Source organism: Gavia stellata, chromosome 32, assembly GCF_030936135.1.
Source record: "Gavia stellata isolate bGavSte3 chromosome 32, bGavSte3.hap2, whole genome shotgun sequence".
NCBI classification, from domain to species: domain Eukaryota; kingdom Metazoa; phylum Chordata; class Aves; order Gaviiformes; family Gaviidae; genus Gavia; species Gavia stellata.
This window is the reverse complement of record NC_082625.1, coordinates 5,608,275-5,633,861: the sequence shown is the minus strand read 5'-3', so window position 1 is coordinate 5,633,861 and position 25,587 is coordinate 5,608,275. Positions and strand designations below refer to the sequence as shown.

Here is a 25,587-nt window from a genome sequence, read left to right as displayed (position 1 = left end):
ATTGCACCCTCGGTGGCCCCGAGCCCCCTCCTCCTGTGACACCCACTCGTGCCAAGCCAAACCGGCCACAGTGCCACCTTGTCACCGCGTCACCGCATCACTGTGCCACCATATCACCACGTCACCGCAGCACGGAGTCGGCCATCCCCGAGGCGATTTCACCGGCACGGAACATCACATCGCCCCAACGGCGAGAGCGCGGCCGCATCCGTTGGGAACCGGCGACAGCAGGCGTCCCCCCACCCCGCTGCACCCCACCCCGGCCCCGGGGCCCCCCGAGAGTCTGTGTCGGGCCGGGGAGGGGGGAACGGCGGGGAGGGGGGTTGATCTTTTTTACTCACATAGCGGCAAGAATGAGAGAGTCAAGAGCCGTTTGCATATCCAACCCTCTGGCGAGCGGCCGGCAGGGCTCTGGCGCCACAGCCCCGCTGCCGCTCTGGGAGGCATCGCTGGCACGAGTTGTGTCAGGTCTCGGCGCGGCGCCGGCCGACAGGGCAAATAATAGTGTTTTTTTTCTTTTTTTTTCTGTTTCTTTGTTTTCTGGCGCATTGCCGGGGCGGGGGGGGCGGTCCTCCTCGGATGGGTTGTTGTTTTGTTTGTATTTTTTTTTTCCTTTTTAAAAAAGTTTGACCCTTTTCCTTCTTCCTTTCCCTCGCTCTTTCCTTCGGGTGTGGGTTTTGCTTGTCGTCGTCGTCGTCATCGTCGTGAGTCCGCGCTCTCCGTCGTCACCGCAAGGCTGGGCCTGGTGCTCGGGGACGGGGATGTTCCTCTGGGGGTGCCTAAAGCAGAGGAGAAGGGAGGCGAAGGGGCGGCACGGCGGCGGTTATCCCAGGTACCAGGACTGCCGGGAGAGAAGAGAGAGGCTGGCGTTAGTGCTCTGCGCCACGGAGCCGCTCCATTCCCCCGGCGTGTCCCCCCCCCACCCCGAGACAGCCGTCTCCACACCGTCACCCTGCTCGGCTCGCCTTGCTGCCTTGCATGGGGCTGGCGTCCCCATTCCTGCACTGAGTTTGTCAGTCCTCTGCGCCGGGGCTGCCCATGTCCCCCTTGGTGGCCGGTGCCTCTGCACCTCCACGGTGAAGGCGACGCTCCCCAGGGAACACTCCCGCTTGGGGACGGGTAGGGGGGTGGCAGGTCTGGGGACCCCATGGGGTGGCTGCCTGCCACCCTCCCATTGTCTTCCCCCCCCCCCCCAAGCCCCAAGTTCAAGTTCATCCCGGATTACCTCATGTCTGGTTTCCGTTGGCAACGAGACAGCTCGGGGCCGCCGCTTCCCTTAACCCTTCCCAACCCCGCCACACATGACCCGAGAGCAGCAGGTCTCAGCTACCCCTCCCGGGGACGCGGGACACCACTTTGTTTCCCCCGTGCCTCAGTCTCCCCACGCAGAGCACCCTTGAGCCCTGGGGAGGCCCCCGGACCGTGACCGGACACACGCGCAGAGGGACAGGGACCCTGGGGTCCCGGGGCTGTGAGCAGCCGTGACCCCCGGGAGCTGGGGGGTGCAGGCATCCTGGCACCCTGCTCACCCGGGGTGCTCCAGCCGCTGCCCCATGTCTCCTCTTTAGCGACCCAAAGGCCTCAGGGTGCCCACCCCACTGTGCTCTGCCCATGGGTAGGATTGGGGAAACTGAGGCAGGGCAGGGGGCTGTGGTCAGAGCCGGGTCCTCAGTGTTTGCCCCCTGCTACAGCACAGCACCCTTGGGTGTCCCAGTGTCCCAGCTCACGGTCCCTGAGTGCTCACACCCTGGCACAGCACAGCACCCTTGGGTGCCCCATGGCACAGCTCCCGGCCCCCAGGTGCTTGCACCCTGCCACAGCACAGCACATCTGGGTGCCCCACGGCACAGCTCAGTGCCCTGAGTACTGGCCCTCAGCGGGTGCAGCACCCCGGGTTGCCCCCCGGCACGGCGCCATCCATACACCCATCCCACTGCCCCGGCACTGGCGTCACCCGCCGGGCAGGGCTGCAGCCTCCCAAAGCTGCCCCTGCTGGGACCGCTGAGGCCGGCCAACTCGTATCACAAGTGAGGCAAGGTGCTGGCCCTCCTGCCCTGGCCCCGCGGCACTGCCCACGGCGCTGGCATCGGCTCACGAACTACCAGTTAAAAAAACCCCAGGACTAATGAAAAGCCCCCGGAAAGGCGCACGCTACATCCTGCTGCGGCTGGCGCAGCCAGCGGGCGCAGTCGGGCGAGAGCAGGGGGCCCATGCCCACCTGGAGAGGGGGCACACGGCCCCGGTGCCCTTCATTCGGGGATGCTGTGGGCACCTGGGCAGCCTTGCTGTGCCGTGGTGCCAGGTGGGGCACAGCCAGAGCCTGGCGAGAGGAGGGCAAGGTGCCAGGTGTGGGCACAGCAGTGACCTCCCTCTGCCCTGGGGGACCCTTGGTGGCCCTGAGCCACCAGCAGCATCCGAGGCCCCGGCACAGGGCGGCGGGTGGCGATGCCCATGGTGGGGATGCCATAGCAGCAATGTCCATGATGGCAACGCCCACAGTGGCAATGTCAAGGCAGTGATGTCCACAGCAGCAATGCCCGCAGTGGCAACGCCAGGGCAGCGATGCCATGGCGGTGATGCCCATGGTGGCTATGCCCATGGCAGCAATGCCCACAGCGGCAATGCCCATGGCGGTGATGCCCATGGCAGTTATGCCCACAGCGGCGATGCCCACGGTGGCAATGCCCATGGTGATGATGCCATAGTGGCAATGCCCGCAGTGGCGATGCCCACGGGAGCAATACCCATGGCAGTGACGCCACTGCAGCAATGCCGTGGCAGAGATACCCATGACGGCCATGCCCACGGAGGCGATGCCCATGGCAGTGATGCCACGGTGGTGATGCCCATTGTGGCAATGCCCACGGTGGCAATACCACGGCAGTGATGCAAAGGTGGGGATGCCCATATCAGCAACGCCATGGCAGCGATACCCACGACGGCGATGCCCGCAACGGCCATGCCCACGGCGGCGATGCCCACGGCGATGCCACGGCGGCGGTGCCCGGGGCGAGGGCAGGAGGGTCCCCCCAGCAGCATCCCCGCTCTCACCTGTGCCTGATAGATACTCCCAGGATCCCTTGGTCCTAATCCCACGAAGGAACGGTTCGCAGGGGGCGTGCCTGGTGCAGAGTAGGCTGGGGAACAAACGAGAGCTCGTTAACGGGGCTGCCGGTGGCACTGCCATCGTCCCCCCCGGGGCCAAGCCCGGCCCGCTCCCTGGCACTGCTGGGACGGGCGTCCCGGGCACCTGGAGCTGGCGGCTGGGCGACGTCCCTGGCTGCGCCCCGGCAGCAGGCGAGCGGAGGCCAGGGATGCTGCGTCCAGGGCGGTGTCACCCGTTGCCTGTGCCCTGCTGGAGGGGTGGCTTTGGGGTGACGACAGGCTGGGGTGGGGGGCGAGACACCCCCGGGGTGCAGGCGCAGACGGGTGCTCCCCTGCCGTGCCGGCGCTGTGGCTTCCCGAGCAGAGCGGCTGTGGGGTGAGCGCGACGGGAGCCACCAGCTCCACTCAGCCACGTCCCCCCGCTGTCACCTCCACCCCCCAGCTGGGGGTCCAGCAGTGGGACCCCCAGCCCCGCTGAGCCCCTGGGCTCAGCCCTGTCGGAGGCAGGGTGCTGCTGGGGGGCACGGGGGGCTCAGAGCCAGATGGTGTCTGTGCCCCTTGGGGACAGCCAGCGTCCCCTGCGCGCATCCTTCCCCGAGCCCGGGGGGGACTGGCACTGCCCGGTCCCTCCCTGTGGCCATGGCCCTGTCACCGGCGGGGTCACATCACCCCGAGCTCTCCCCTCCAGGTTGGCCAGGCTTGGAGTTCTTCACGCCACATAACCTCGACACCCGTCAGATGGGTGGTGGCACCCAGCAGTGGCCTGTCCCCCGGGGACAGTGCCCCCGGGGCAGGGCTCGACCTTGTGGGGACATGGCAGCCTCTCCGGGTACCAGGAGGTGTCCCGTGAATACAGTGGGACGGGGACAGGGACAATCCCCTCGCAGAGCGTGGCAAAGGCACGGCGTCCCACCGCTGTGGCACAAGCCCCGATGCCAGCCTGGGGGGGCGACACCAGCGTCTCCCCTCTGCAACCCCGGGCCCGGTGCCCCCAAATCCTCCTGGCCAAGGCGCTAAAGCCCCCCGAGGTGGAGCGGAGCGGGGGGGGGGCGAGCTTGTCAGCCACCGCTGCTAACAAAGGCCCCCCAGGCGCCTCCCGCCAAGGGCTCCGGGGCGCCTGCACGCAGTCCTTGCACCCGTGTCGCTTCACAGCCCCTGACCAGATCGGGGTGCCCAGCGCCGGGGGCCCCCGTGGCAGCAAGAGGACGGCAGCCCCTTGCGGCGCAGCCAGGCACGCTGCCCCCAGCCCCAGCGCCACACCCATGCCGGTTGGTCCCCGCATCACCGACAGCACCGCCGCCGCCAGCCAGTGGGGAAACTGAGGCACGGAGCGGCAACAGCCTCTCCCACAAGCCCAGCCTGCGCCGGTGGGGTTTGGGCAGGACACTGGCTTGGGGGAGCCCCACCGTGGCTCCGCTACCGCTCCCCCCGGCCGTCTCAGAGGGACGCAGGGCTTGGGCTGGTCCCTGGGACCAGCGCAGGACCCCCCGCCTTGGGGGACGCAACAGCTGCCTGCCCAAACCCTGCCCGCTCTGACCTGCCTGAGACCCAGCAAACTCATCGTGTGCCGGCTGCCGTCCTCTCCCCGGCTGCGGGGAGGCCACCTCTACCAACATCCCCCCAGCAGCACCGAGACGGGGGGGAACCTGGGGGGGCTGCGAGAGGAGGGGGCTGGCCGGGCCGGGGAGAGGGGTGGGTGCCGCGGGGTGCTTACTGGGTGATGTCGGTGAGGTTGTCCCTCCCTCGGTAGTTGTCGTGGTGGATTTGGTGTCAGGAGAGACGGCCAAGCGGGGCATGCCGGGGGGAGGTGGCGGCGCCAGCATCTGCGTGGGCAGGTAGTGGCTGGGCACTTTCACTTGACCACTTCCATTTAACTGGGGACACAACACAGACAGAAAAACAAACAGCACAAGCCATTAGGAAGCACGCGCAGCACCGGCAAAGCCGGCCCGGTGAGCCCCCGGTGCCGCCCGGCATGGAGCATCCCTCACCGCTGACACGAGTTTGTTGGGTCTCAGAGCAGCCCTGAACAGTCGGCGCCGGCAACAGGGAAAATCACGGCGGTGCAAGAGGGTTCGGGGTGGGCCATGCCCCGTGGCGGCGCATGCCGGAGCCGGGGCGCTGTGCCCCCCTCTCCGCGGCGGCGGGAGGCCTTTGAAGTGCTCACCTGCGGTGAAGGGGCACCCCACGGCGGTGGCGCGGCCCCGGACTTCAAAGGCTCCTGTACCAGCTCTCCGCACCCGACCTGGCGGGGGGCTGCTCCAAATCCAGCCTCTGCCAGCCCGGCACTGAGCCGCTGCGTGGGGGAAGAGCGGCCGTGCCCATTACCCTGGCATCAGGCCTCGCCGGCGAGGGGCAGCAGGCGGGTGCTGGGCAGAGCTCAGAGGGGCTCCTTGAGACCCTCTGCATCTGGGGGGGCAGAGCAGGGACATGGGGCACGGGAGCGGGAACGGGGCCACCCCCGGCCCCCAGCTTCGGGCACAAAGGGAGCCTGGGGGTGTGGGTGCGTGGGGTGCTGGGTGCACAGGGTGATTGTTGTGCAAGGTGCTGCACGCACTGGGTGCTGGGTGTGTGGGGTGCTGGGTTTGCAGGGTGCTGTGTTCACTGGGTACTGGGTGTGCGGGGTGCTGCGGGTGCTGGGTGTGCAGGTTGCTGGGTACAAGGGGTGCTGTGTGTGCAGGGTGCTGGGTGTGTGGGGTGCTGGGGCGAGGGAAGGCACACAGCGGCATGACATGGCCCTGCCACCCCCGTGGGGATGCTGTCCCGTGGGGACGCTGGGGGACACGGCGCAGTGGTGGGGCTGATGGGTCACCAGCCAGCTGCACGGGCGGACGGGGCAGGTAGAGCCCGTCACTCTCCCAGACACGCTGGCGGACAGTGGCTCTTCGGTGACGGTCACACAACCCCTGCCGGACACCCCGCTCCCATCAGACACCGCCAGCCCCGGCTGACGGCTCAGCCCCGGCAACTACCACCCTGTCTCCCCTACGAGGCGGCGCCCCGTGCTGAGCCGGGGGATGGCACCTCCATCACCGGAGAAACGAGGTGCCAACACCGACCAGGCGCAGCGGCGCTCCCGAACCAACGCAAGGCACCGGCCAGAGTCACTCAGCCCCAACCGCAGCGGTAGGAACACCCTACCGGGCTGGGTGCCGGCACTCGAGTGCCACCGGAGCACCCCGATCCCCCACATGCGGCGGCGGTGGTGGCGGTGACGGCGGTGGTGGCAGACAATCCAGGGGATGCCCCTCTGGCAGCCCATCCGGCAGCAGCCGCTGGCGCCCCACGGCGAAGTCGGTGATGGGATGCAGGGATGGGGCCACATCCTTACCGGTCCGGGCTGCTGGTTGGACGGGTCGCAGGCCAGCGAGACGAGATCTTTCAGCGGGTCCTGCGGGTTGAGATGAGGCGGGTACCGAATGGCCGTGTGGGGGAAGTAGGTGGAGGCCGTCTGGGGGAGGATGGAGGTGGTGGGGAAATGCAGCGCAGACGACGGGTGTGGGCTTCGAGCAATACCTGCGGGCGAGAGCGGAAGGGGGGACCCCCCAGTGTCACTGCGAGCTAGCCGCTGCCCCAGCCCCCTGCCCGCTCGCCCACTCGTTCCCTGCCTCAGTTTCCCCACCAGGACACTCACCGCTGTGCACCGCGATGACAGGACGGTGGTGCTGCGTGAAGCTGCTCAGCCGGGGCGAGGAGTCCTGGGGTGATGGGCTGTTGAAGGGGGACTTGTCCATCTCCGTCTTCTTCACGGTGGGGGAGATGCCTGGGGAAAGCGGGGCGCAGCGTCACGCCCCGGCACCCGCTGCGGGACCCCGAAGCCCTGGGGCTGCTGCCAGCCTGGCCCAGGGTTGGGGTGCTCATTCCTGGGGCGAGGGGCACCCTGGGGACAGGCTGGGCACGGGGAGGGTGCGTGGGTGTGAGCGTGTGTGTGCACACACATGTCTGTGCGTGTGCAGGAGGGTGTGCACGTGTGTGGGCATCTCTAGGGCTGTACTGCAGGTGTGCACATGCACACGTGTGTGTGCATCAGCATATGGGTGTGCGTGAGTATGCACACACCTGCGTGCGTGCATGTGCATGCATGTGTACACGTGCATGTGTGTGTAGCAGCATGACCGTGTGCACCTGTGTGAGTGTGTGTACATGCACACGTGTGTGCAGGTGTGTGTTCATGCACAGGCATCAGCCGGAGCACGCGTGTGTGCCTGTGTGCACAACTGGCCATGCAAATGCACATGTATGTGCATGCAGGTGCACACAGCTCTGGAGGGGGGGTGTGTGTGCCCACCCTGGGTGCAGAAGTGGGTGCCCCCACAGGTGCCCCTGTAGCCCCCCACTGGGCACCCACCTCCCCTGGCACCCTGGGGCTGGGGGCCACATCCTGCCAGCACAAGGAGCTCCCGGGGGGGGCAGAAAGGTGCCAGCCCAGGGGGGGGACACCCCTCCAGGGACCTGCAGCCCTGGCCCCCAGGACCTGCCACGCAGCGTGGGACACCCGGGTCCCCGAGGGCCACCCCGGGGCGCAGGGCCGAGCGGGAGGGGGCGGCGGGCGCGTTAATCCCCCGCCGTCGTGGCTTTAGCTCTGACCATTTGGCCCAGGCGCGGTAATGGGTTTAGCCCCTTCTCAGCCGGGCGTTAGGAGGATTTCGCAGAACATCCCGTACGGGATTGCCATGACCCCCCCGCCGCAGATCAGGCCACCAGCGGGGGACAGGGACACCCCTGCATGGCCCCCTCCCGCCACGCCCGCCCGCACACCCGCGTGCAACGCTTTGGGGAGGGGGTTCCATCTCTCCCCGGGACCCTCCTGCCCTCCCACCGGCCCCCTCACAGCACCAGCCCCATGGGGCCTGCGGTGGGGCGGGATGGGGCACAGTCCCTGGCACTTATGGGGCACCGTCCTGGGGCAGGACTTGCATTCCCAAAGCCTCCTTCCAACGGGATCGGTGCCTCCAGCCCCCCTGGCTGGGCACCCCCCAGGCTCTGGCAGGACTTGGGGGGCCGGGCCGGATCCTGCCCCACTGCTGGGGGCGCGGGAAGGCAGGATAAGAGCCAAGGGGGGAGAAAGACAAGCGGCTCCTTCGCCTGCAGCCCTGCGAAGGCGCCCCGGGGCGTGGGAGCCGCTGTGCCAGCCCCGAAGCATCGCTTTAATTAGCCCAGCCCCCCCTTTTCTTAATGAACAGCTAATTGGGGCTGTCTAGACAGGAAAGGGAAAAAAAACACCAAGCAAGAAAGCAAGCTGTCCGTAGCGCCAGCAGCCGCCGTAGGGCTGGGAGAGGCCAGCGTGGGGCTGGGGCGCTGGGCTGACCCTATAGAGAGTACCTATAGAGAGAGCCTGTGCCTAAATGGGGGGGCTATAGCAACGGCTGGACACCTATGGAGAGCCTGTGCCTAAATCAGGGGGCCCTATAGCAGCACCACGGCACCTATAGAGAGCCTGTGTTTAAAGGGGGGGGTCCTATAGCAGCACCATGGCACCTATAGAGAGCCTGTGTTTAAAGGGGGGGGCCCTATAGCAGCACCATGGCACCTATACAGAGACTGTGTTTAAAGGGGGGGTCCTATAGCAGCACCATGGCACCTATAGAGAGCCTGTGCCTAAATGGGGGGGCTATAGCAACAGCTGGACACCTATGGAGAGCCTGTGCCTAAATCAGGGGGCCCTATAGCAACACCACGGCACCTATAGAGAGCCTGTGTTTAAAGGGGGGGTCCTATAGCAGCACCATGGCACCTATAGAGAGCCTGTGTTTAAAGGGGGGGGTCCTATAGCAGCACCATGGCACCTATAGAGAGCCTGTGTTTAAAGGGGGGGGTCCTATAGCAGCACCATGGCACCTATAGAGAGCCTGTGTTTAAAGGGGGGGTCCTATAGCAGCACCATGGCACCTATAGAGAGCCTGTGTTTAAAGGGGGGGTCCTATAGCAGCACCATGGCACATATAGAGAGCCTGTGTTTAAAGGGGGGGGCCCTATAGCAGCACCATGGCACCTATAGAGAGCCTGTGTTTAAAGGGGGGGGTCCTATAGCAGCACCACGGCACCTATAGAGAGCCTGTGCCCAGGCAGGGGGGTCCTATAGCAACACCACGGCACCTATAGAGAGCCTGTGCCTAAATGGGGGGGCTATAGCAACAGCTGGACACCTATGGAGAGCCTGTGCCTAAATCAGGGGGCCCTATAGCAACACCATGGCACATATAGAGAGCCTGTGTTTAAAGGGGGGGTCCTATAGCAACACCATGGCACCTATAGAGAGCCTGTGTTTAAAGGGGGGGTCCTATAGCAACACCATGGCACCTATAGAGAGCCTGTGCCCAGGCAGGGGGGTCCTATAGCAGCACCTTGGCACCTACAGAGAGCCTGTGTTTAAAGGGGGGGGTCCTATAGCAGCACCATGGCACCTATAGAGAGCCTGTGTTTAAAGGGGGGGTCCTATAGCAGCACCATGGCACCTATAGAGAGCCTGTGTTTAAAGGGGGGGGTCCTATAGCAGCACCACGGCACCTATACAGAGACTGTGCCTAAATGGGGGGGCTATAGCAACAGCTGGACACCTATGGAGAGCCTGTGCCTAAATCAGGGGGCCCTATAGCAACACCACGGCACATATAGAGAGCCTGTGTTTAAAGGGGGGGTCCTATAGCAGCACCATGGCACCTATAGAGAGCCTGTGTTTAAAGGGGGGGGTCCTATAGCAGCACCACGGCACCTATACAGAGACTGTGTTTAAAGGGGGGGTCCTATAGCAGCACCATGGCACCTATAGAGAGCCTGTGCCCAGGCAGGGGGGTCCTATAGCAGCACCATGGCACCTATAGAGAGCCTGTGTTTAAAGGGGGGGTCCTATAGCAGCACCATGGCACCTATAGAGAGCCTGTGTTTAAAGGGGGGGTCCTATAGCAGCACCATGGCACCTATAGAGAGCCTGTGTTTAAAGGGGGGGTCCTATAGCAGCACCACGGCACCTATAGAGAGCCTGTGCCTAAATGGGGGGGCTATAGCAACAGCTGGACACCTATGGAGAGCCTGTGCCTAAATCAGGGGGCCCTATAGCAACACCATGGCACCTATAGAGAGCCTGTGTTTAAAGGGGGGGTCCTATAGCAGCACCATGGCACCTATAGAGAGCCTGTGCCCAGGCAGGGGGGTCCTATAGCAACACCACGGCACCTATAGAGAGCCTGTGCCTAAATGGGGGGGCTATAGCAACAGCTGGACACCTATGGAGAGCCTGTGCCTAAATCAGGGGGCCCTATAGCAACACCATGGCACCTATAGAGAGCCTGTGTTTAAAGGGGGGGTCCTATAGCAACACCATGGCACCTATAGAGAGCCTGTGTTTAAAGGGGGGGTCCTATAGCAGCACCATGGCACCTATAGAGAGCCTGTGTTTAAAGGGGGGGGTCCTATAGCAGCACCATGGCACCTATAGAGAGCCTGTGTTTAAAGGGGGGGCCCTATAGCAGCACCATGGCACCTATAGAGAGCCTGTGTTTAAAGGGGGGGGTCCTATAGCAGCACCATGGCACCTATAGAGAGCCTGTGTTTAAAGGGGGGGCCCTATAGCAGCACCATGGCACCTATAGAGAGCCTGTGTTTAAAGGGGGGGGTCCTATAGCAGCACCATGGCACCTATAGAGAGCCTGTGTTTAAAGGGGGGGCCCTATAGCAGCACCATGGCACCTATACAGAGCCTGTGTTTAAAGGGGGGGTCCTATAGCAGCACCACGGCACCTATAGAGAGCCTGTGCCCAGGCAGGGGGGTCCTATAGCAACACCACGGCACCTATAGAGAGCCTGTGCCTAAATGGGGGGGCTATAGCAACGGCTGGACACCTATGGAGAGCCTGTGCCTAAATGGGGGGGCTATAGCAACAGCTGGACACCTATGGAGAGCCTGTGCCTAAATCAGGGGGCCCTATAGCAACACCACGGCACATATAGAGAGCCTGTGTTTAAAGGGGGGGGTCCTATAGCAGCACCATGGCACCTATAGAGAGCCTGTGTTTAAAGGGGGGGGTCCTATAGCAGCACCATGGCACCTATAGAGAGCCTGTGTTTAAAGGGGGGGTCCTATAGCAGCACCACGGCACCTATAGAGAGTCTGTGTTTAAAGGGGGGGGGTCCTATAGCAGCACCACGGCACCTATAGAGAGCCTGTGTTTAAAGGGGGGGTCCTATAGCAGCACCATGGCACCTATAGAGAGCCTGTGCCTAAATGGGGGTTCTATAGCAACACCACAGCCCCCATAGAGAAGCAATGACTTGCTGGGGGGCCCTATAGCAACACCACAGCACCTATAGCCAGCTCGTGCTTTGGCCTGAGAGCCCTATAGCAACACCACGGCACATACAGAGCGCCCGGGCTTTCACAGCGAGGTCTGACAGTGGTGCCCGTAGAGAAGGGGTGAGCTGCTGGGGGGGCCCTATAGCAGCAGGAGGGCACCTACAGGGAGGCCCCTATAGGGAGGCACCTACCCCCTTCCATGTCTTCTGTCCAGTTGCGGCTGCTGCTGGTGGGGGAGTTGGAGGAGGTGTAGTACTCGCCCCCCGGGCTGGTGTCGATGTCGTCCTCCATGGACCCCGACTTGTGCCGTTTGCTCCTGGGGGGCAGGGAAGGGATCAGCGCCAGCCCGCCGCAGGATCCGGCCTGCCCCCCCCGCCTCCCCCCATGGCGAGATGGCCAGCAGCCCGCGGCCGTGCTCAGGCTGGTCCCGGCATCGCCCTGGCATCGCCCCGGCACAGCCCCAGCATCGCCCCGGCATCGCCCCGGCACAGCCCCGGCAGCACGTACCCGCTGGAGGAGGTGCTGGGCAGCGTCCTCCTCATGCCGGTGCTGGAGGGGTTCAGGTCGTAGGCCAGGTGGCCCTGCAGCTCCCCCAGGGAGAAGTTTGGCCCCGTGCCTGTCACCACCGGCGCTACGGGGAGAGAGAGGGATCAGCGGGGGCCCAGCGTTGCCCCCCACCCGGCAGGGAGGGGAGCCCCAGCCCGCGGGATGGGGGAGCTGTCGGGATGCTGCTGTGCCCGGGCAGCCAGGGAGGGTGGTGGCATCGTGGTGGCACTCACTTCGGGACACCTGGATGAGCTCGGTGACGCTGAACACCCCCGAGGTGACGAAGCTTTCCTGGAAGTCTGTTGAATCTGCGCGGGAGAGAGGAGGGAGCGCTGGGGGGGGGCAGGACCACCCCTCCTGCCCTGCACTGTATTGTGGTGATGCTCAAGGGCACCCCAACATCCCCAAATCCCCCGTAACGCTACCCGCTCCCCTTCCTCAGCCGGCTTCGCTCCACTTCCCTCTCCCAGCAAGGAACCACCCCAGCCAGTCCCCTCTGCTGCGGACACCCCGGGAAGTGCTCCCTGCCTCAGTTTCCCTGCAGCTGAGAGTGCCGGCAGGGCTGGGGGCTGCACCCTCACTGTGGGACCCCCATGGCAGTTGCTGTCCACAAGGGATGTGGCCCCCGTGGGGCTCTGCCGGCCGTGGGATGATGCTGAGGCCATGCCCAGCTCATTGCAGGTGCCAGGCAGTGGCTGGCTGGGGCTGGGGGGCACTGGAGCAGCTGGCAGGATCTGCCTGCGCGGAGGGCACGACCGCCTGTCGAGGGGGCTGACTCCACCGCAGGGACCCTAGGGACAGGTTCGGGTGTCCCTTGACCCCGTGCCCGAGCCCTGCCCGTCCCACTCACCCAGCGTGATGGGTTTGCTGTCCTCCTGGTCAGAGCCGATGCCCGTCCGGGGGCTGCTGCTCTGCTCCGCATCTGCAAGAGCAAAAAACCACCCCAATGAGCCACCCCACGCCGGTACAAGCCGGGGATACCTGCCGGCTAACCGCCCCGGCAGCCTCCCTCGCCGCTGTGCTGGTGGGGGAAACTGAGGCACGGTCTGGCCAGCGGCTCCCACCCCACAGGAGGACGATGACGGAGCTGGCACATCCCCAGCCACAGGGGAAGAGCTGCCGAGTGTCCCTCCCTGCGGTCCCCCCCGCTGGTGATGGGAACGGGGACACCCCCATGCTGGCATGCAGGATACAGGCACTGCTCCCCACAGGAGGGAAATCCATGGCGCTCGACCTGCCCTGAGGCAGGGTGACGGCCGCCTGGCCCTGCTCCTGCCTCCCTGCCTCCTCTCCTCTCTCCAGCCGCTGCCGTGACCCATCCCTGCCCCACCAGGCAGTGTCACCGCAGCCAGGCATCGCCCTCGCCGCCCCACGGCACCTCATCCTGCCTCCCCCAAGCTCCCCGGAGGGCAGCAGGGCCCCAAGGCAGCACCCGCTCTGACCCCCGAAGCCCCCACTGTCCCCACTCCATCTTAGCTAAAAATAGCCCGGCTCAGACGCTGAGCTCAGCGACACCGGCACAGCCTGGCATGGCACGGCACGGCACGGCACGGCACGGCACGGCACGGCACGGCATGGCTGGCGAACCCTTTGGCTCCCCGCGCCCCACCGGGACCTGAGCCACACTCGGGAACATCCTTCCTCCCCGGCACAGGCTCGGCCGCGCACCCCTCACCCGGCTGCTCCCAAAGCCCTTCCACAACTTTCGCCATGTATTTGCCCCTCTCCTCATCCTTCCTCCCACCTCTCCATCCTCCTCCTCCTCCTCCCACCCCTTGGCCTTCGGCGTTCTCCTTCGCAGCTTTGGCTGATGCCGGGAAAGGGCTGCGACGATCCAAACACCACCATCAAAACAGAGCGGCCGCTGCTGCCAGCCCGCCTGCCGCGGCTTGGGTTTTTTTCCCTTTCTTTCCTTTTTTTCTCCCCCTTTTTCTCCCCCCCTGCCCCGTGCTCCCCCCAGGTCCCTTGCTCACACGCACCTCCTGGGCCGGTTATTTTTGGTGGCCAGGCCAAGCCATGTGGGCAGAGGGGCCGCACCGCCCCCCACCCCGACACCCCCCATGCACCGCCCGCGCCACCCCCGGGGGCCACTTGACTGTCGACGCCGAACGCAGCCATTTTGTCTCCCTCCCCAATTGCCAGCGTTCCTCCCCACCCTTTCCCCGCACCGGCCTGGCAGCCCTTTTCACGCCGGCGGCCCCGTGGCATCCCGCCCCAACGCTGCATCCCGCCACCAGCCAGCCCCGTGCCCGCGCGCTTGCCCGCGCGCTTGGCTTCCTCCAGGCAGCCATTTTAGGGAGCAGAAATTCCCCTGGCGACGGGCGCGGGGTTTTTTCCCCCTCCTTCTCTCCATTTTTCTTTTTTTTCCCTTTTTTTTTTTTTTTTCCCCCCCATTTTGAAAGCTGCCACGTGCCCAAGTGTGCGGGAGCGGGCGGCGGGAGCGAGCAGGGCACAAGCGAGCCGGAGAAGGGGGCAAGCGGCGGCAGGGACCCCCCGCGCGCCCGCGGGCACCACGCAGCCGGACACAGCCCCTCCTCGCCTCTTAAAACAACAAATCTCGCAGCGGCTCTGGAAGTGGTTAGCAATGGAGCCCTGCCAAGGCACGGGGCGGTGTCTCGCGGTTACAGTCCCGAGGCCAGCCTGGCTCCCCGCGCCCCCCTCCGCTGCCACCTCGGGGCTCCCCGGCCCCTCGCTTGCCCCCAGGATGGCACCCAGCTGCCCGCTCGCAGGGTGCTAAGCCGCGAGGAAGCCCCCCGGGCCGTGCCCTCGCCCGGCCCTCGGGACCTCCCACCATCGCTCGCCCTGAGACACCCTGCACGGCCCCTGCTCGCCCCGAGACGGCCCACACGGACCTTTGCTCCCCCCGGGATGCCCCACATGGCCCCAGCTCGCCCCAAGATGTCCCACGTGGACCCTTCCTCACCCCCCGATGCGCCACGTGGATCTTTGCTCCCCCAGGACGCCTGGCGCAGCCCTTTGCCCCCCCCAAAGCCGCCCCAGCCTGGCCCCTGGTCCCCCGGGGCACCCAGCAGAGCCACTCGCTCACCCCGGCCACCCACCGTGGCCACCGGCTGCCCCCGGTGTCCCCGTGTCCCCATACCCTCCCACCAGCGTCACCCTGACCCAGCACCGCCGACGCCACCCCACCCACCTCTGTTCCCGGGGAGCACCCCGGGGGCCTCCCCCCAACCCGAGCACCCCAGTCCCAGCCACGGCACCCCAAGGAGCACCGGGGACTTTCCCGAGCTCTGAGGTTTGGCACAGGGCTGGCCCCTCCCGGCACCCTTGTGTCCCTGCGGACGGAGGCGTGCGGGCACGAGGACGGGGGCTGTGGGTTCGGTGGCCCCCCAGCCGTCGGCGATCCTCGCAGCTGGGCCCGGCGAGCTTGCCAGAAGATTTCTGGCTGCCTCCTCCGGCACGGCGCGGCTGGGCCAAACTCTGCTCTCACCGCCATGTGATGGCTGCCTGCGGCCGGCCGGCGCGCGCTAAAATGGCGAAGGGATCACCGGGCTCCCGCTGTGGCCTTGCTCCCCCCAAGGGACGTTTCTGGGGGGGGACCAAATCCAGCACCCAATAAATGGCTCGGCCGCACCAGGAAGGTGAAAGAATCCTGGGGACGCGCCCACGGCACCCGGCCTCGCTGATGGGGGGCACCCTGCACCCTCCGCACCGCCCTGGGGCCGGGATGGGGGATGGAGGTGGGGGGGCCCCGCTGCCACATTGCGGGGAGCCCATGGGGGAGGGGGTTCAGTGCTGGGGTCCCCCCCGGTGTGGAGGGGGAGAGAGCTCGGTGCCCAAACAGGTCGATCGAATCGCTTTTAAAAATAGCAAAGTGTGTGCCCGGGGGGGGGCGAGGGCTGCCCGGGCTCCCAGCCGCGCTGGCAGCCTGGACCGATGCCACCCATTGAATTATGGATCCCCGGCACCCCGGCCCCGCCGGCTGGCAGGGTGCCGCCGGCCCCACGGCAACTCCCTGCCCGTGGCCTCGGCGCGTGGGAACGACCCCCGGGCAGCAGGGCCAGCCCTGGGGGGTGGGTCCCCGCGGGCCGGGTGCCCCCCGGAGCTGGCGCAGCTGCGGGAGAGCCTTGGCTCTGTGCCTGAGCGCTGACGGTAACAGGGCACGGTGTTACCGGCAGTGGTGCGGGGTGCAGGCGCAGAGGCTGGAGGATGATCGGGGCTGGTGGAGCCGTTGGCGCCGGTGTGTGTGGCCCAGGCCCCCGCCCCGGCGATGGCAGCAGCTTTCCTTCTCCCGCCCCAGCTCTGCTAGTGACGGGGCAGGAGATGGGAGAGGGCTCAGCACCGCCGCCTGCAGGCTCCTGCTCCGTGCCTCAGTTTCCCCTGGGGCTGGCTCGGGTTTACGTCCCCCGGGGAACTGCCCCCCTGCCTCTCCCTCGGTGGCGGTGCAGCCCCAAAACCTACCCAGGAGCAACAACGCACAGCTCCTGCAGGGCCTCCAGCTGGCCCTCCCCCACAGTGTGCATCACTAGGGCCCAGAGTGAACAGCCTGGTCAGGATGGGGGACCCCTGGAGACCTAAGGGAGGCTGAGTGCTGTGGGGCAGTGGCCCCCACTGCAAGGGCTAGGGCTGGGTGAGAGTGAAGGGGGGGGGGAGTGATTTGGGGCCCCCTCCCTGTCAGACCCCCAGCACCCCCCACCCCACAGTGGCCCCACTGGTCTGCGTGGCTCTGCCCATCCCGCTGCCGGGCGGGCTGGGGTGGCCCTTACATAAAACCCGGAACAAACCGGCTTGTGTAACCTCCTTTATATAATACCCCAAGAAATGCCATGTGTGCCGGGTAAATCCCGGCTCAGCCAGGCCGGCCGGCGCGCCGGGGGCACCGGACCCCTCCGCCATGCCCTTTATAATGCCCCGCTCCCCTGTCATCCCCCCCCCTCCGCCGTGCCCGGAAGGTTGCGGTGCTATGAGGGGGTGAGACGAGTTTGCTGGGTCTCAGCCCGCTCTCCGCCAGCCCGCGCATGCCGTGGGGGCTGCAGCTTCTCCTCCCCCAGCCGAGCAAAACCCCCGGGGAGGTCCTGGCCGGAGGCATCCCCCGAGGTGGCGGGGGGGGGGACGGACTCACCCCGCTGCCACGTTCGCCGGCTGCAGCCAGCTGGCCCGGGCGGGAGGCTGGGGAGGCGCGAGCACGTTGGCCGGCGCCTGCGAGCGAGCGCCGGCGCGTTGGGAGTGAGCGGGTTTGTCCTCAGCCGACCCCGGCCGGCGTGGGGAGACGGCAGAGGCCGGGGGGAACCCCCCCAGGCAGGCAGTGCGGCCACCCCCTCGCTCGGCACTGCCAGGCCTCGCTGGGCCAAATCCAGGGCTGCCGGCGCCCGTGGAGGCGAGCGGGGACAGATGGCAGCGGACAAAGGGACGGGCGAGAGCGGGACGGACAAAGGGACGGCTGAGCCTCACACCCCCCCTGGGACACCCCAACCGCCGCGGGGTGCTGGCACCCAGGCCCTGGGCTGGGGGGCACCCGTGGGTGCAGCTGCTGGGAGGGGATGGGAGGGAGGAGAGAGGGATGGGAGAGAGAAAGGAGAGAAGGGAAAGGAGGAAGGGAGGGAGAAAGAAAGAAAAAAGGAAGGAAGAAGTGAAAGTGGAGAGAAAGGGAAAGAAAGAGAAGGAAAAAGAAAAAGAAAAAGAAAAAGAAAAAGAAAAAGAAAAAGAAAAAGAAAAAGAAAAAGAAAAAGAAAAAGAAAAAGAAAAAGGAAAAGGAAAAGAAAATGAAAAAGAAAAAAGGAAAAGAAAAAGAAAAAGGAAAAGAAAACAAAAAAGAAAACAGGAAAAGAGAAAGAATAAAGAAAAAGAGAAAAAGAAGGAGAAAAAGAAGAAGAAAAAGAAAAAAGAAAAAGAAAAAGAAAAAGAAAAAGAAAAAGAAAAAGAAAAAGAAAAAGAAAAAGAAAAAGGAAAAGAAAATGAAAAAGAAAAAAGGAAAAGAAAAAGAAAAAGAAAAAGAAAAAGAAAAAACAGGAAAAGAGCAAGAATAAAGAAAAAGAGAAAAAGAAGAAGAAAAAGAAGAAGAAAAAGAAAAAAGAAAAAGAAAAAGAAAAAGATAAAGAAAAAGAGAAAAAGAAGAAAAAGAAGAAGAAAAAGAAGAAGAAAAAGAAGAAAAAAGAAAAAGAAAAAGAAAAAGAAAAAGAAAAAGAAAAAGAAAAAGAAAAAGAAAAAGAAAAAGAAAAAGAAAAAAGGAAAAGAAAATTAAAAAGAAAAAAGGAAAATAAAAAGAAATAACAAAAGAAAAGAAAAAAGAAAAAAGGAAAAGAAAAAGGTAAAGAATAAAGAAAAAGAAAAAAGAGAAAGATAAAAAGGACAATAAGAGAAAAAGAAAAAAAGGAAAAAGAAAAAGGAAAAATAAAAAAAAGAAAAGAAAAAGAAAAAAGAAAAGAAAAGAAAAGAAAAGAAAAGAAAAGAAAAGAAAAGAAAAGAAAAGAAAAGAAAAGAAAAGAAAAGAAAAGAAAAGAAAAGAAAAGAAAAGAAAAGAAAAGAGAAAAGAAAAGAAGAAAAAGAAAAAGAAAAAGCAGAAAGAAAAAGAACAAAAGAAAGAAGAAAAAAATAAGGAAAGAGGGGAAGAGCTGACAGGGAGGAGGGAGGGAGGGAAGGGAAAGCGGGAGGAAGACGGGAGGGAAGGCAGGAGGCGGAAGGGCAGGAGGAAGGAGAAGGGAGTTGGGGGACGAGGGGACACCCCAGCTCTGCAGGTGCAGCCGGAGGGTCCCAGGCCCGGCCCCACGTCTGCCCTGGACGGACCCACTGCCCCGCTGGACCCACTGCCCTGCCGTGCCAGGGGGCCTGGCCCCGGCCAGCTGCCGGGGGCTGCCAGCATCTCGCCGCCCCACCAACGCCAGCCCCATGGCATGGCACAGCCCCACGGCACGGCACAGCCCCATGGCACGGCACAGCCCCACGGCACGGCACGGTTCAAGCCCTCCCCATGGCTGGCCGAAACCCCCAGCGCGGGAGCGAGCGTGGCAGGGGACCCCAGGCCCCCGCTGCCGGTGCCAGCCTGGCTCGGCGGCGCAGCGGCATGCCGGGGGCTTGGTGGCGTCTGTTCCCCCCCTCCATGCCCACGGCCACCGGCGGGAGGGAGCGCCGTGGGCATCTGCCGCCCCAGCTGTCCCTTGCCAGTGCGGCACGGAGCCGGGCGCCCAGCCAGGATGGCAACTGTGGCCCCGGGGAGGGCACGGCGCTTGCCAGCGCGGGGGGATGGCGGGTGGCGAAGGCGGGGGACGGCAGGTGCTCGCGAGACGGAGCTCACTCATCTTTTATTCATCAGGCGCCGAACAGCACGGGGAACCGCTCTGGCCCCTTGCCTCCCCACCCCGGCACCACAGGACGTGGCACCCCGTGCCAGGTCCCTGGCAGGCACCGCTCATCCTGTCTGAGGCCGTGGGGCTGAGCATGGGGCAACTCGCTTCACTGGTGACGCAGGGCTGGGGCTGCCCCCTGCCAGCTGGGCACTGCGGGGAAGCCGGCTGGCTCCGGCACGCCGCCGGCTCGGCGCACTGCAGGAGAGCCGGGGAAGCCCTGACCTCCCCAAGGTCGCCGGCACATCGATCCAGAGAGCTCCAAGCACGCCGAAACCGCCCCGGCTGCCGCCGCCGCTGGGCTCACGGCAGGGCCAGGCACGGGGATGGCGGGTCCCCTGGGCGGTGACGCCGCAGGGGACAGGGATGGCTGGGGTCACCAGACCCTGGTGAGCCCCCTTCCACCCCGCCTCTGCAGCACGCAGCTCTCGGGGGCAGGAACCCACCCTTGTTGATTCTCTGATGTCTCATACCCTTGTGCCCTTTCCCGGGGGGTCTCTCCTCCTGGACATCGTGGGCTCTCCCTATCTCGCGCCCCTCAACCCCGGCCTCCCTGGCTGTTTGGCGGGGAGTGGTGGGATACCTGGCGCGGGAGGAGGGTTTGCACATGTTTAGCTGTGTGCTGGGGGGTTCTCCGGCCTGCCTGCCCGCCGGTGCCCAGCTCCGCCAACGGCAGAGCCCAAATATTGTGCACTCCATCAATCTCCTCGCGACCCTGCCAATAAATATTTGTGCGGGGGCTGGCGGAGAGACGCTGCCCGGGGAAACGCCTGCTCTGCCATCTGGAGGGACCGCGCAGACGTTTGGCACGGTTGGCCTGGCACGGCCGACAGGCGAGCTCGGGCCGAGAGCCCTGGCACGGGCTCCCCGGCAGATTGGTGCCATCTGCCTTGCACCGCAGCCAGCGGCGAGGCTGGTGAGGGGAGATAAGGGGCTGCCAGGCGGTGGGAGACGCAGATGCTGGCACAGCATGGAGGTCCCTGCCTCCCCCCGGGTGCTGTCCGCCGGCGGCACGGCCCGCTGCACGCGGCAGCATGCCGGGGGTGCCGGGAGTGGGATGCCACCCTGGGGCCCACCGCCTGCTTGCCCTGGGCACCCATCTGCTCCCACCCCGCATGGCCCTGGGGGGGGCACAGCCAGGCTCAGCCGCCAGGCACTGCCAGGGGAAGCTCACTGCAGGGCAGAGCCTTGCCCCCCCTGCCCCACTGAGCACGTCGGCTGTGGGGTCCCTGCCAGCCCCAGAGCACCCCAAAGGGTGCAAGGGGCCGGCACTGACCCCGTCCTGCCTCTCCCTGGCTCCTGGAGCCTGGCCGGGATGGGGTCCAGGGATGGGGGGGTACCAGGCTGGGGATGCAGGGCTGGGGGCACAAAGAGGCGGGTCCAGGAATGAGGGTCCAGAGATGGGGGGTGCCAGGATGGGGGTCCAGGGACAGGGGCATGGGGATGGGGGTCCAGGGATCCAGGGATGGGGCGTGCTGGGATGGGGATGCAGGCATAGGGGGTGCTGGGATGGGGGTCCAGGGATGCAGGATGTAGGGATGGCGGCATAGGGATGCAGGGATGGAGGCACAAGGGTGAGGGCGCAGGGAGGGGGGCACCGGCCCCCCCAGACTGGCTGCTGCCGTCGGGAGCTGCTGGGAGGAATCTCGCTGTAATGCTTCGAAGGTCCTGGCACCATCGACTGGGGAGATTGATTACCATTTTACTGCAATGCTTTTGACTTTCACCAGCGACCTCCGAGCTCCCCCCCCCCCCAGCACCCCCCCCCCGCTGCACACCCAGCTCTGGGCTGCAGCGCCATCCCCTCCCCCACTGCGGTGTGCACAGCCCAGCCCTGCACCCAGCCCTGCTCACATCCAGCACCCAGTCCTGCACCCAGCCCTGCTCCCAGTCCACCAACCAACCCTGCACCCAGCCCTCATCCAGCCCTGCACTCATCCTGCACCCAGTCCTGCACCCAGCCCTGCTCCCAGTCCACCAACCAACCCTGCACCCAGCCCTGCACTCATCCTGCACCCAGCACTGCACCCATCCTGCACCAAGCTGGCAGCCCGCCCTGCCCACAGGGGTACTGGGGTCTATGGGTGCAGGGTGGGGTGCATCGGGGGCTGGTGATGTGCCCACCCCTGGACTGGGAGCACCCCCAGGCTGGACTGGGAGCCCTACGGTGGCCATGCTGACGGCAGCGACCGGGAACCCCACAGCAGCCATGATGGGGTCCTCTATACCGCTTGGCATGCCGCATTGGGGTGCCCGTGCCGGCGGGTTCCCTGCGCCCTGCTCCCAGTGCCAGTGCATCCAGGAGTCTGGCATTCCGCTGCACCCCATGGCAGCCTCCCCGGAGCCCGGGGGCCTGGGACAGGACCTCGCCCCAGCTTGGCATCGCTCATGCCTCAGTTTCCCCATATGCACCCAGGGGCACGGAAAGCTGGGCGGGTCTTCCAGGCAGAAGGATGGGGGGCAAGAAAGAGAAGAGAGGCATAGCTGGCCCTTGGCATCGGTCTGGGGGGGGGGGCAGGAGCTCAGCCCCCCCCCCCCAGGCTGCCCCTGACCCCGGGTGGGGAGAGCAGGGCCGGGGGGCTCCTCCACCGCCTCCCCTCCCCGGCGTTGCCAGAGCAGCGGCTGGGAAATTGTGCTGACACCAGCAAAACGGGCTGCGCGTAGGCGGGGGAGCCGAGAGCCCGCGTGCTCCGGCCTGATGATGATGGGGGGCTGCGGGGGCTATGGGGAGCCAGAGCTGCCTGGCTTGGGGGGGCCCCCGCGCAGGCGAGATCCCCCCCAGCCTCCTCCCGCTCACCCCCCCGGCCCCTCTGGGGCTGCGGGTGCTGCGGGGGGGCTGGCTGCAGGGAGAGATGTGAAAGGGGGAGAGCGTGCGGGAGCGAGCGGGAGCGAGCAGGCAGGAGGGAGCAGGCAGCGCGCTAGGCAGGGAGGAGGCCAGCGAGCGTGCGAGGCCGTGGGGACCCCCAGCGCACCCCGAGCGGTGCCGTCGCCTGGCCTGGCCATAGAGCGCAGGGTCCCATTGGTGCGATGGCTGCCCTAACGTCCCTCCTTGCCTCAGTTTCCCCACCAATGCGGCAGACCGGATAACCCCTCGCTAGCCACAGCCCCACAGAAAGCGCCTGCTGCCGGCTGCGGCCGGGGCAATGCCGAGCACCCGTCCCACCACAGCACCCAGCACCCCGCAGCACCCCGGGGGGGTCCCACCCCCGGCGCAGCTGGTGCCGCTGGCCCGTCCTGGTCCCCCTTTACCAGGGCACGGAGCGACCTTAACAGAGAAAGTGAGAGGCTGCCAGGCCTTATCAGAGAGTATTTACAGCCGCTGTGTTCCCAATTAGACAGTCAGGTGACTGCAGCTGCTGGGGACCCAGACGCCGGGGTCAAGGTCGCCGGGGGGCGGGGGGGTGGCAGAGGGGAGGCCACCTCCCTGGGGACACCCGCCAGCTGCGCCGTGGCCAGGGAACCCACCGGTACGGGCACCCCAATGCAGCACGCCAAGCGGTATAGGGGACCCCATCACAGCTGCTGTAGGTGTCCTCGTCCCTGCTGTCAGCACGGCCACTGTAGGGCTCCCAGTCCAGTGTCGGGGTGCTCCCAGTCCAGCATCGGGGTGCTCCCAGTCCAGCCCAGCACAGGGTACCCGCCCTCCCCACCCCAGGGTGACACTACACCTCCAGCCAAGCCAGCACAGGGTGCCCCCAGTCCAGCCTGGTACACAGCACCCCCATCCCAGCCAGTATGAGGTGCCCCCAGCATGGCATGCAGCACCCCAGTAAAGCCCAGTACCCCATCCCAGTTCAGCCCAGCATGGCCATGTCTCAGCTCAGTACACGACACCCCCCCACCCTGCCCAGCAGCCGCTGCCCCATCCTGCACAGGGCACCCCCACCCCCACCCCAGCCAGCGCCTGGGGCCCCCCCGTCCCCAGCACAGCACCCACTGTTCCTCGTGCACTGCTGGGAAACGGCGCCAGGCCCCGTTGGGTCCCATCCTGCCTCTGAGCGGGCGAGCCACGTGCGTGGGCACGGGCATACGGCGCTGGCACCATGCGTGCACACACGCCGGAAGACGCGGCTGGGCAGGCAGGTCCTGGCTGCACACGCGTGTGTGACTGCACACGTGCACACCCCGCGCCGCTGATCACCCATGCCCCCCGCCTGCCCGGGGTCCCACCTGGGCCCTGGGGCAGGATCTGGCCCGGCAATTCACTGGTGGAGGCTGTGCCCTGCCTTTCTCCAAAACCACGAGGGCTGGGTGGTCCCCCACAGTGCTCTGCCCGGGACATGTGGCTCCCTGGGGAGCGGAGGGGTCGCATGCCTGTTGTGCCTCAGTTTCCCCAGTGACACCCAGCGTATCCCACCACTAACCGAGCAGAGGCAGAGCCGTCTCCGGCTGCCTGTGCCCACCATGACTCATGGCACTGGCACCCCCTTTCTTGGGATTGCCGGCACCACGGTGCCCTCCGTGGTGCCACTATCCGTCCCCTGCGCCCCAGACAGTGCCGGGCAAGGAGGCAGCACCAGCCCCGCTGTGGACGGAGCCGGGCTGACGGGGCCGGGCGGCATGGCTGGGGGGCATCACCCAGTGCTGCGGGTGTGCGCAGGGGGTTGTGCCAGGAGGCAACCGATGTCCTGGTCCCTGCACACCGGGGCAGCCTGGCCTGGCTGTGGGGACACCGCGAGCCCCTCGACCGCCCCTCAGGGCTGCACGTCGCAGACCCCCCTGGCTCTGCGTCATCTCTGCGAAACCAAGCCCTGCCCTCGCCTGCGGGGATCACGCAGCGTCTCCCTGGGCTCCTCGCTTGCCTGGGGGTGCTGGGGGAAGTTGGGGTCCATGGGGGAGCCCAGCTGCCGGGAGGGTGTCTGTGCCAGCACGTCACCAGCTGGGGACAGCAAACCTGCCCAGATAAAAGATCTGACCCGAGCTACTATGAGCTTTCCCTTCCCGACAGGCGGTGTGAGCCGGCGGTGAGGACAATGGCTTAGGGACCCAATCCTCTGAGCCTGGAAACCGCCGTCTGCCCTGCTCGCTGTGCCTCAGTTTCCCCCTTTCAATCATCCAGGCTTCGAGAGCGGGTCTGACACTCCCTCATTGCTGTAGTGAAACCAGCCCAGTTCTCCCAGCAGGTCCGTGGGACCCCGGGGCGGGTGAAGGGCGTGGGAGCAGCATCCCCTCGGTGCGCAGCAGAAGCTGCTGGGGTTTGCCCCCGCTGGCATTATCGCTGCCCCCTCCCCAGCCGGCCTCCGCTGCTCCTGTCCCCGCCTCGGTCACCCGCTGGGTGAGGGGCTGGGACCGCAGCCCACGGCAAACTGGCACTGCTGGACCGCTCCCAGCTCCAGCCCTTGGGGGACGCACCGGGAACAGGCTGTCCTTTCCCTGCCCACGCCGCCCACCCGCTCCTCACCGGGCTACCAGCACAGGCAGAAGTGGGATGTGGGGGGTAACCCCCCCCCAAGACCCCCCTCTGGGGATGCCCAGAGCCAGGAGCATCCTCAGGGACCACTCGCCTCCTCCCCTCCCTGGCACGCGCCTCCCGGGGCAGCCAGGATCCGTCCCGGCTTGGGGAGAGGTGCCAGGTGGGCAGGGTAGGGGATACCCACTTGGGCAGCGGTTTGGAAGGAGGGGAGCGCTGGGCTCCTCTCTGCAAGGTCTGCAATGGTAAATACATCCCCGAACGGTGTCCCCGAGCTGGAGCCGGGGATGGGACGGACATTGGGACGGGCGGGGGGGGACGGGAAAGCTGGAACAAACCACCCCCAGGGAGCCGGCTCTATGGGGGACGCATCCTGGCTCTGCCCCACGGGCAGACGAGCACCCACCTCTCTCACGGACGAAGTAAGCCAGGTAGAGGTCGAGCTCCTTGACCGAGACGCTGATGTGGTGGGGCTGGACACAGAGGATGGGGTTGGTGCACTGGCCCGACTTGACCAGGCGCTCGCCATCGGTGCTCTCCAGCGGGATCCCTTTGAAGAGGATGACCATGACCAGGTCCAGCCGCCACACCTTGTCCGCCTGCCGCAGGCAGTCGATGCGGCGCATCTTCCCCTTCTGGTCGGGGTTGGAGAGGACGCAGCACGAGGGCTTCTTGCCTGTGATGGAGAGCACGAAGTCCTCGCGGCACTCGGGCCGGATGTCCTTGCGCAGCTTGGCCAGGAGGCGCGAGGCCCATTTCTGCTTCACCTCCGGCTTCTCGCTCAGCAGCTCATCCTTCACCGCCCTCTCCTCGTCCTTCGTCATCCTCTTCTCATGCTTCTTGAAGTACTTGCGCTTGCGGGCCTGCAGGTTGAACCAGGTGTAGGCGAAGGCCCGGACGTGGGGGAGCAGCGCCTCGATGAAGGGGTGGAACTCATC

The 25,587-nt window shown here is 65.3% G+C and overlaps 1 protein-coding gene across 5 annotated transcripts; it reads right to left on the bottom strand.

Moving 5' to 3' along the window:
- Positions 1–249: 249 nt before the first annotated feature.
- On the bottom strand, positions 250–25,587 carry NFIC (nuclear factor I C). Of its 5 annotated transcripts, none has more exons than XM_059831831.1 (10): positions 25,056–25,584; positions 12,810–12,863; positions 12,553–12,576; positions 12,175–12,240; positions 11,903–12,026; positions 11,587–11,708; positions 6,736–6,868; positions 6,437–6,608; positions 4,820–4,979; positions 250–841 (listed from the first exon to the last, which is right to left on the bottom strand). In XM_059831831.1, the coding sequence occupies exons 1-10, from the start codon at positions 25,471–25,473 to the stop codon at positions 780–782; spliced, it is 1,335 nt and encodes a 444-aa protein (XP_059687814.1). In that variant the 5' UTR covers positions 25,474–25,584; the 3' UTR covers positions 250–779. The 5 variants fall into 5 exon arrangements, with proteins under 5 accessions (XP_059687814.1, XP_059687812.1, XP_059687813.1 ...); XM_059831829.1 differs by lacking the exon at positions 12,553–12,576 and adding an exon at positions 3,052–3,137 and having other exon boundaries at positions 789–841; positions 6,437–6,621; positions 6,740–6,868; ... (2 more) ...; positions 12,792–12,863; positions 25,056–25,587; XM_059831830.1 differs by lacking the exon at positions 12,553–12,576 and adding an exon at positions 3,052–3,137 and having other exon boundaries at positions 789–841; positions 6,437–6,621; positions 6,740–6,868; ... (2 more) ...; positions 12,792–12,863; positions 25,050–25,584.

What these genes read in the sequence shown, in the direction of transcription:
- NFIC (XM_059831830.1), bottom strand. Translation starts at nt 25,473, where the DNA reads ATGACGAAGGACGAGGAGAGGGCGGTGAAGGATGAGCTGCTGAGCGAG. An exon ending in CGTCCGTGAGAGAGGTGGGT is followed by an intron (nt 12,864 to 25,049) that starts GCTCGTCTGCCC and finishes TTGCTCTTGCAG; the next exon opens with ATGCGGAGCAGAGCAGCAGC. An exon ending in CCCAGCACCTCCTCCAGCGG is followed by an intron (nt 11,712 to 11,902) that starts GTACGTGCTGCC and finishes CCTGCCCCCCAG; the next exon opens with GAGCAAACGGCACAAGTCGG.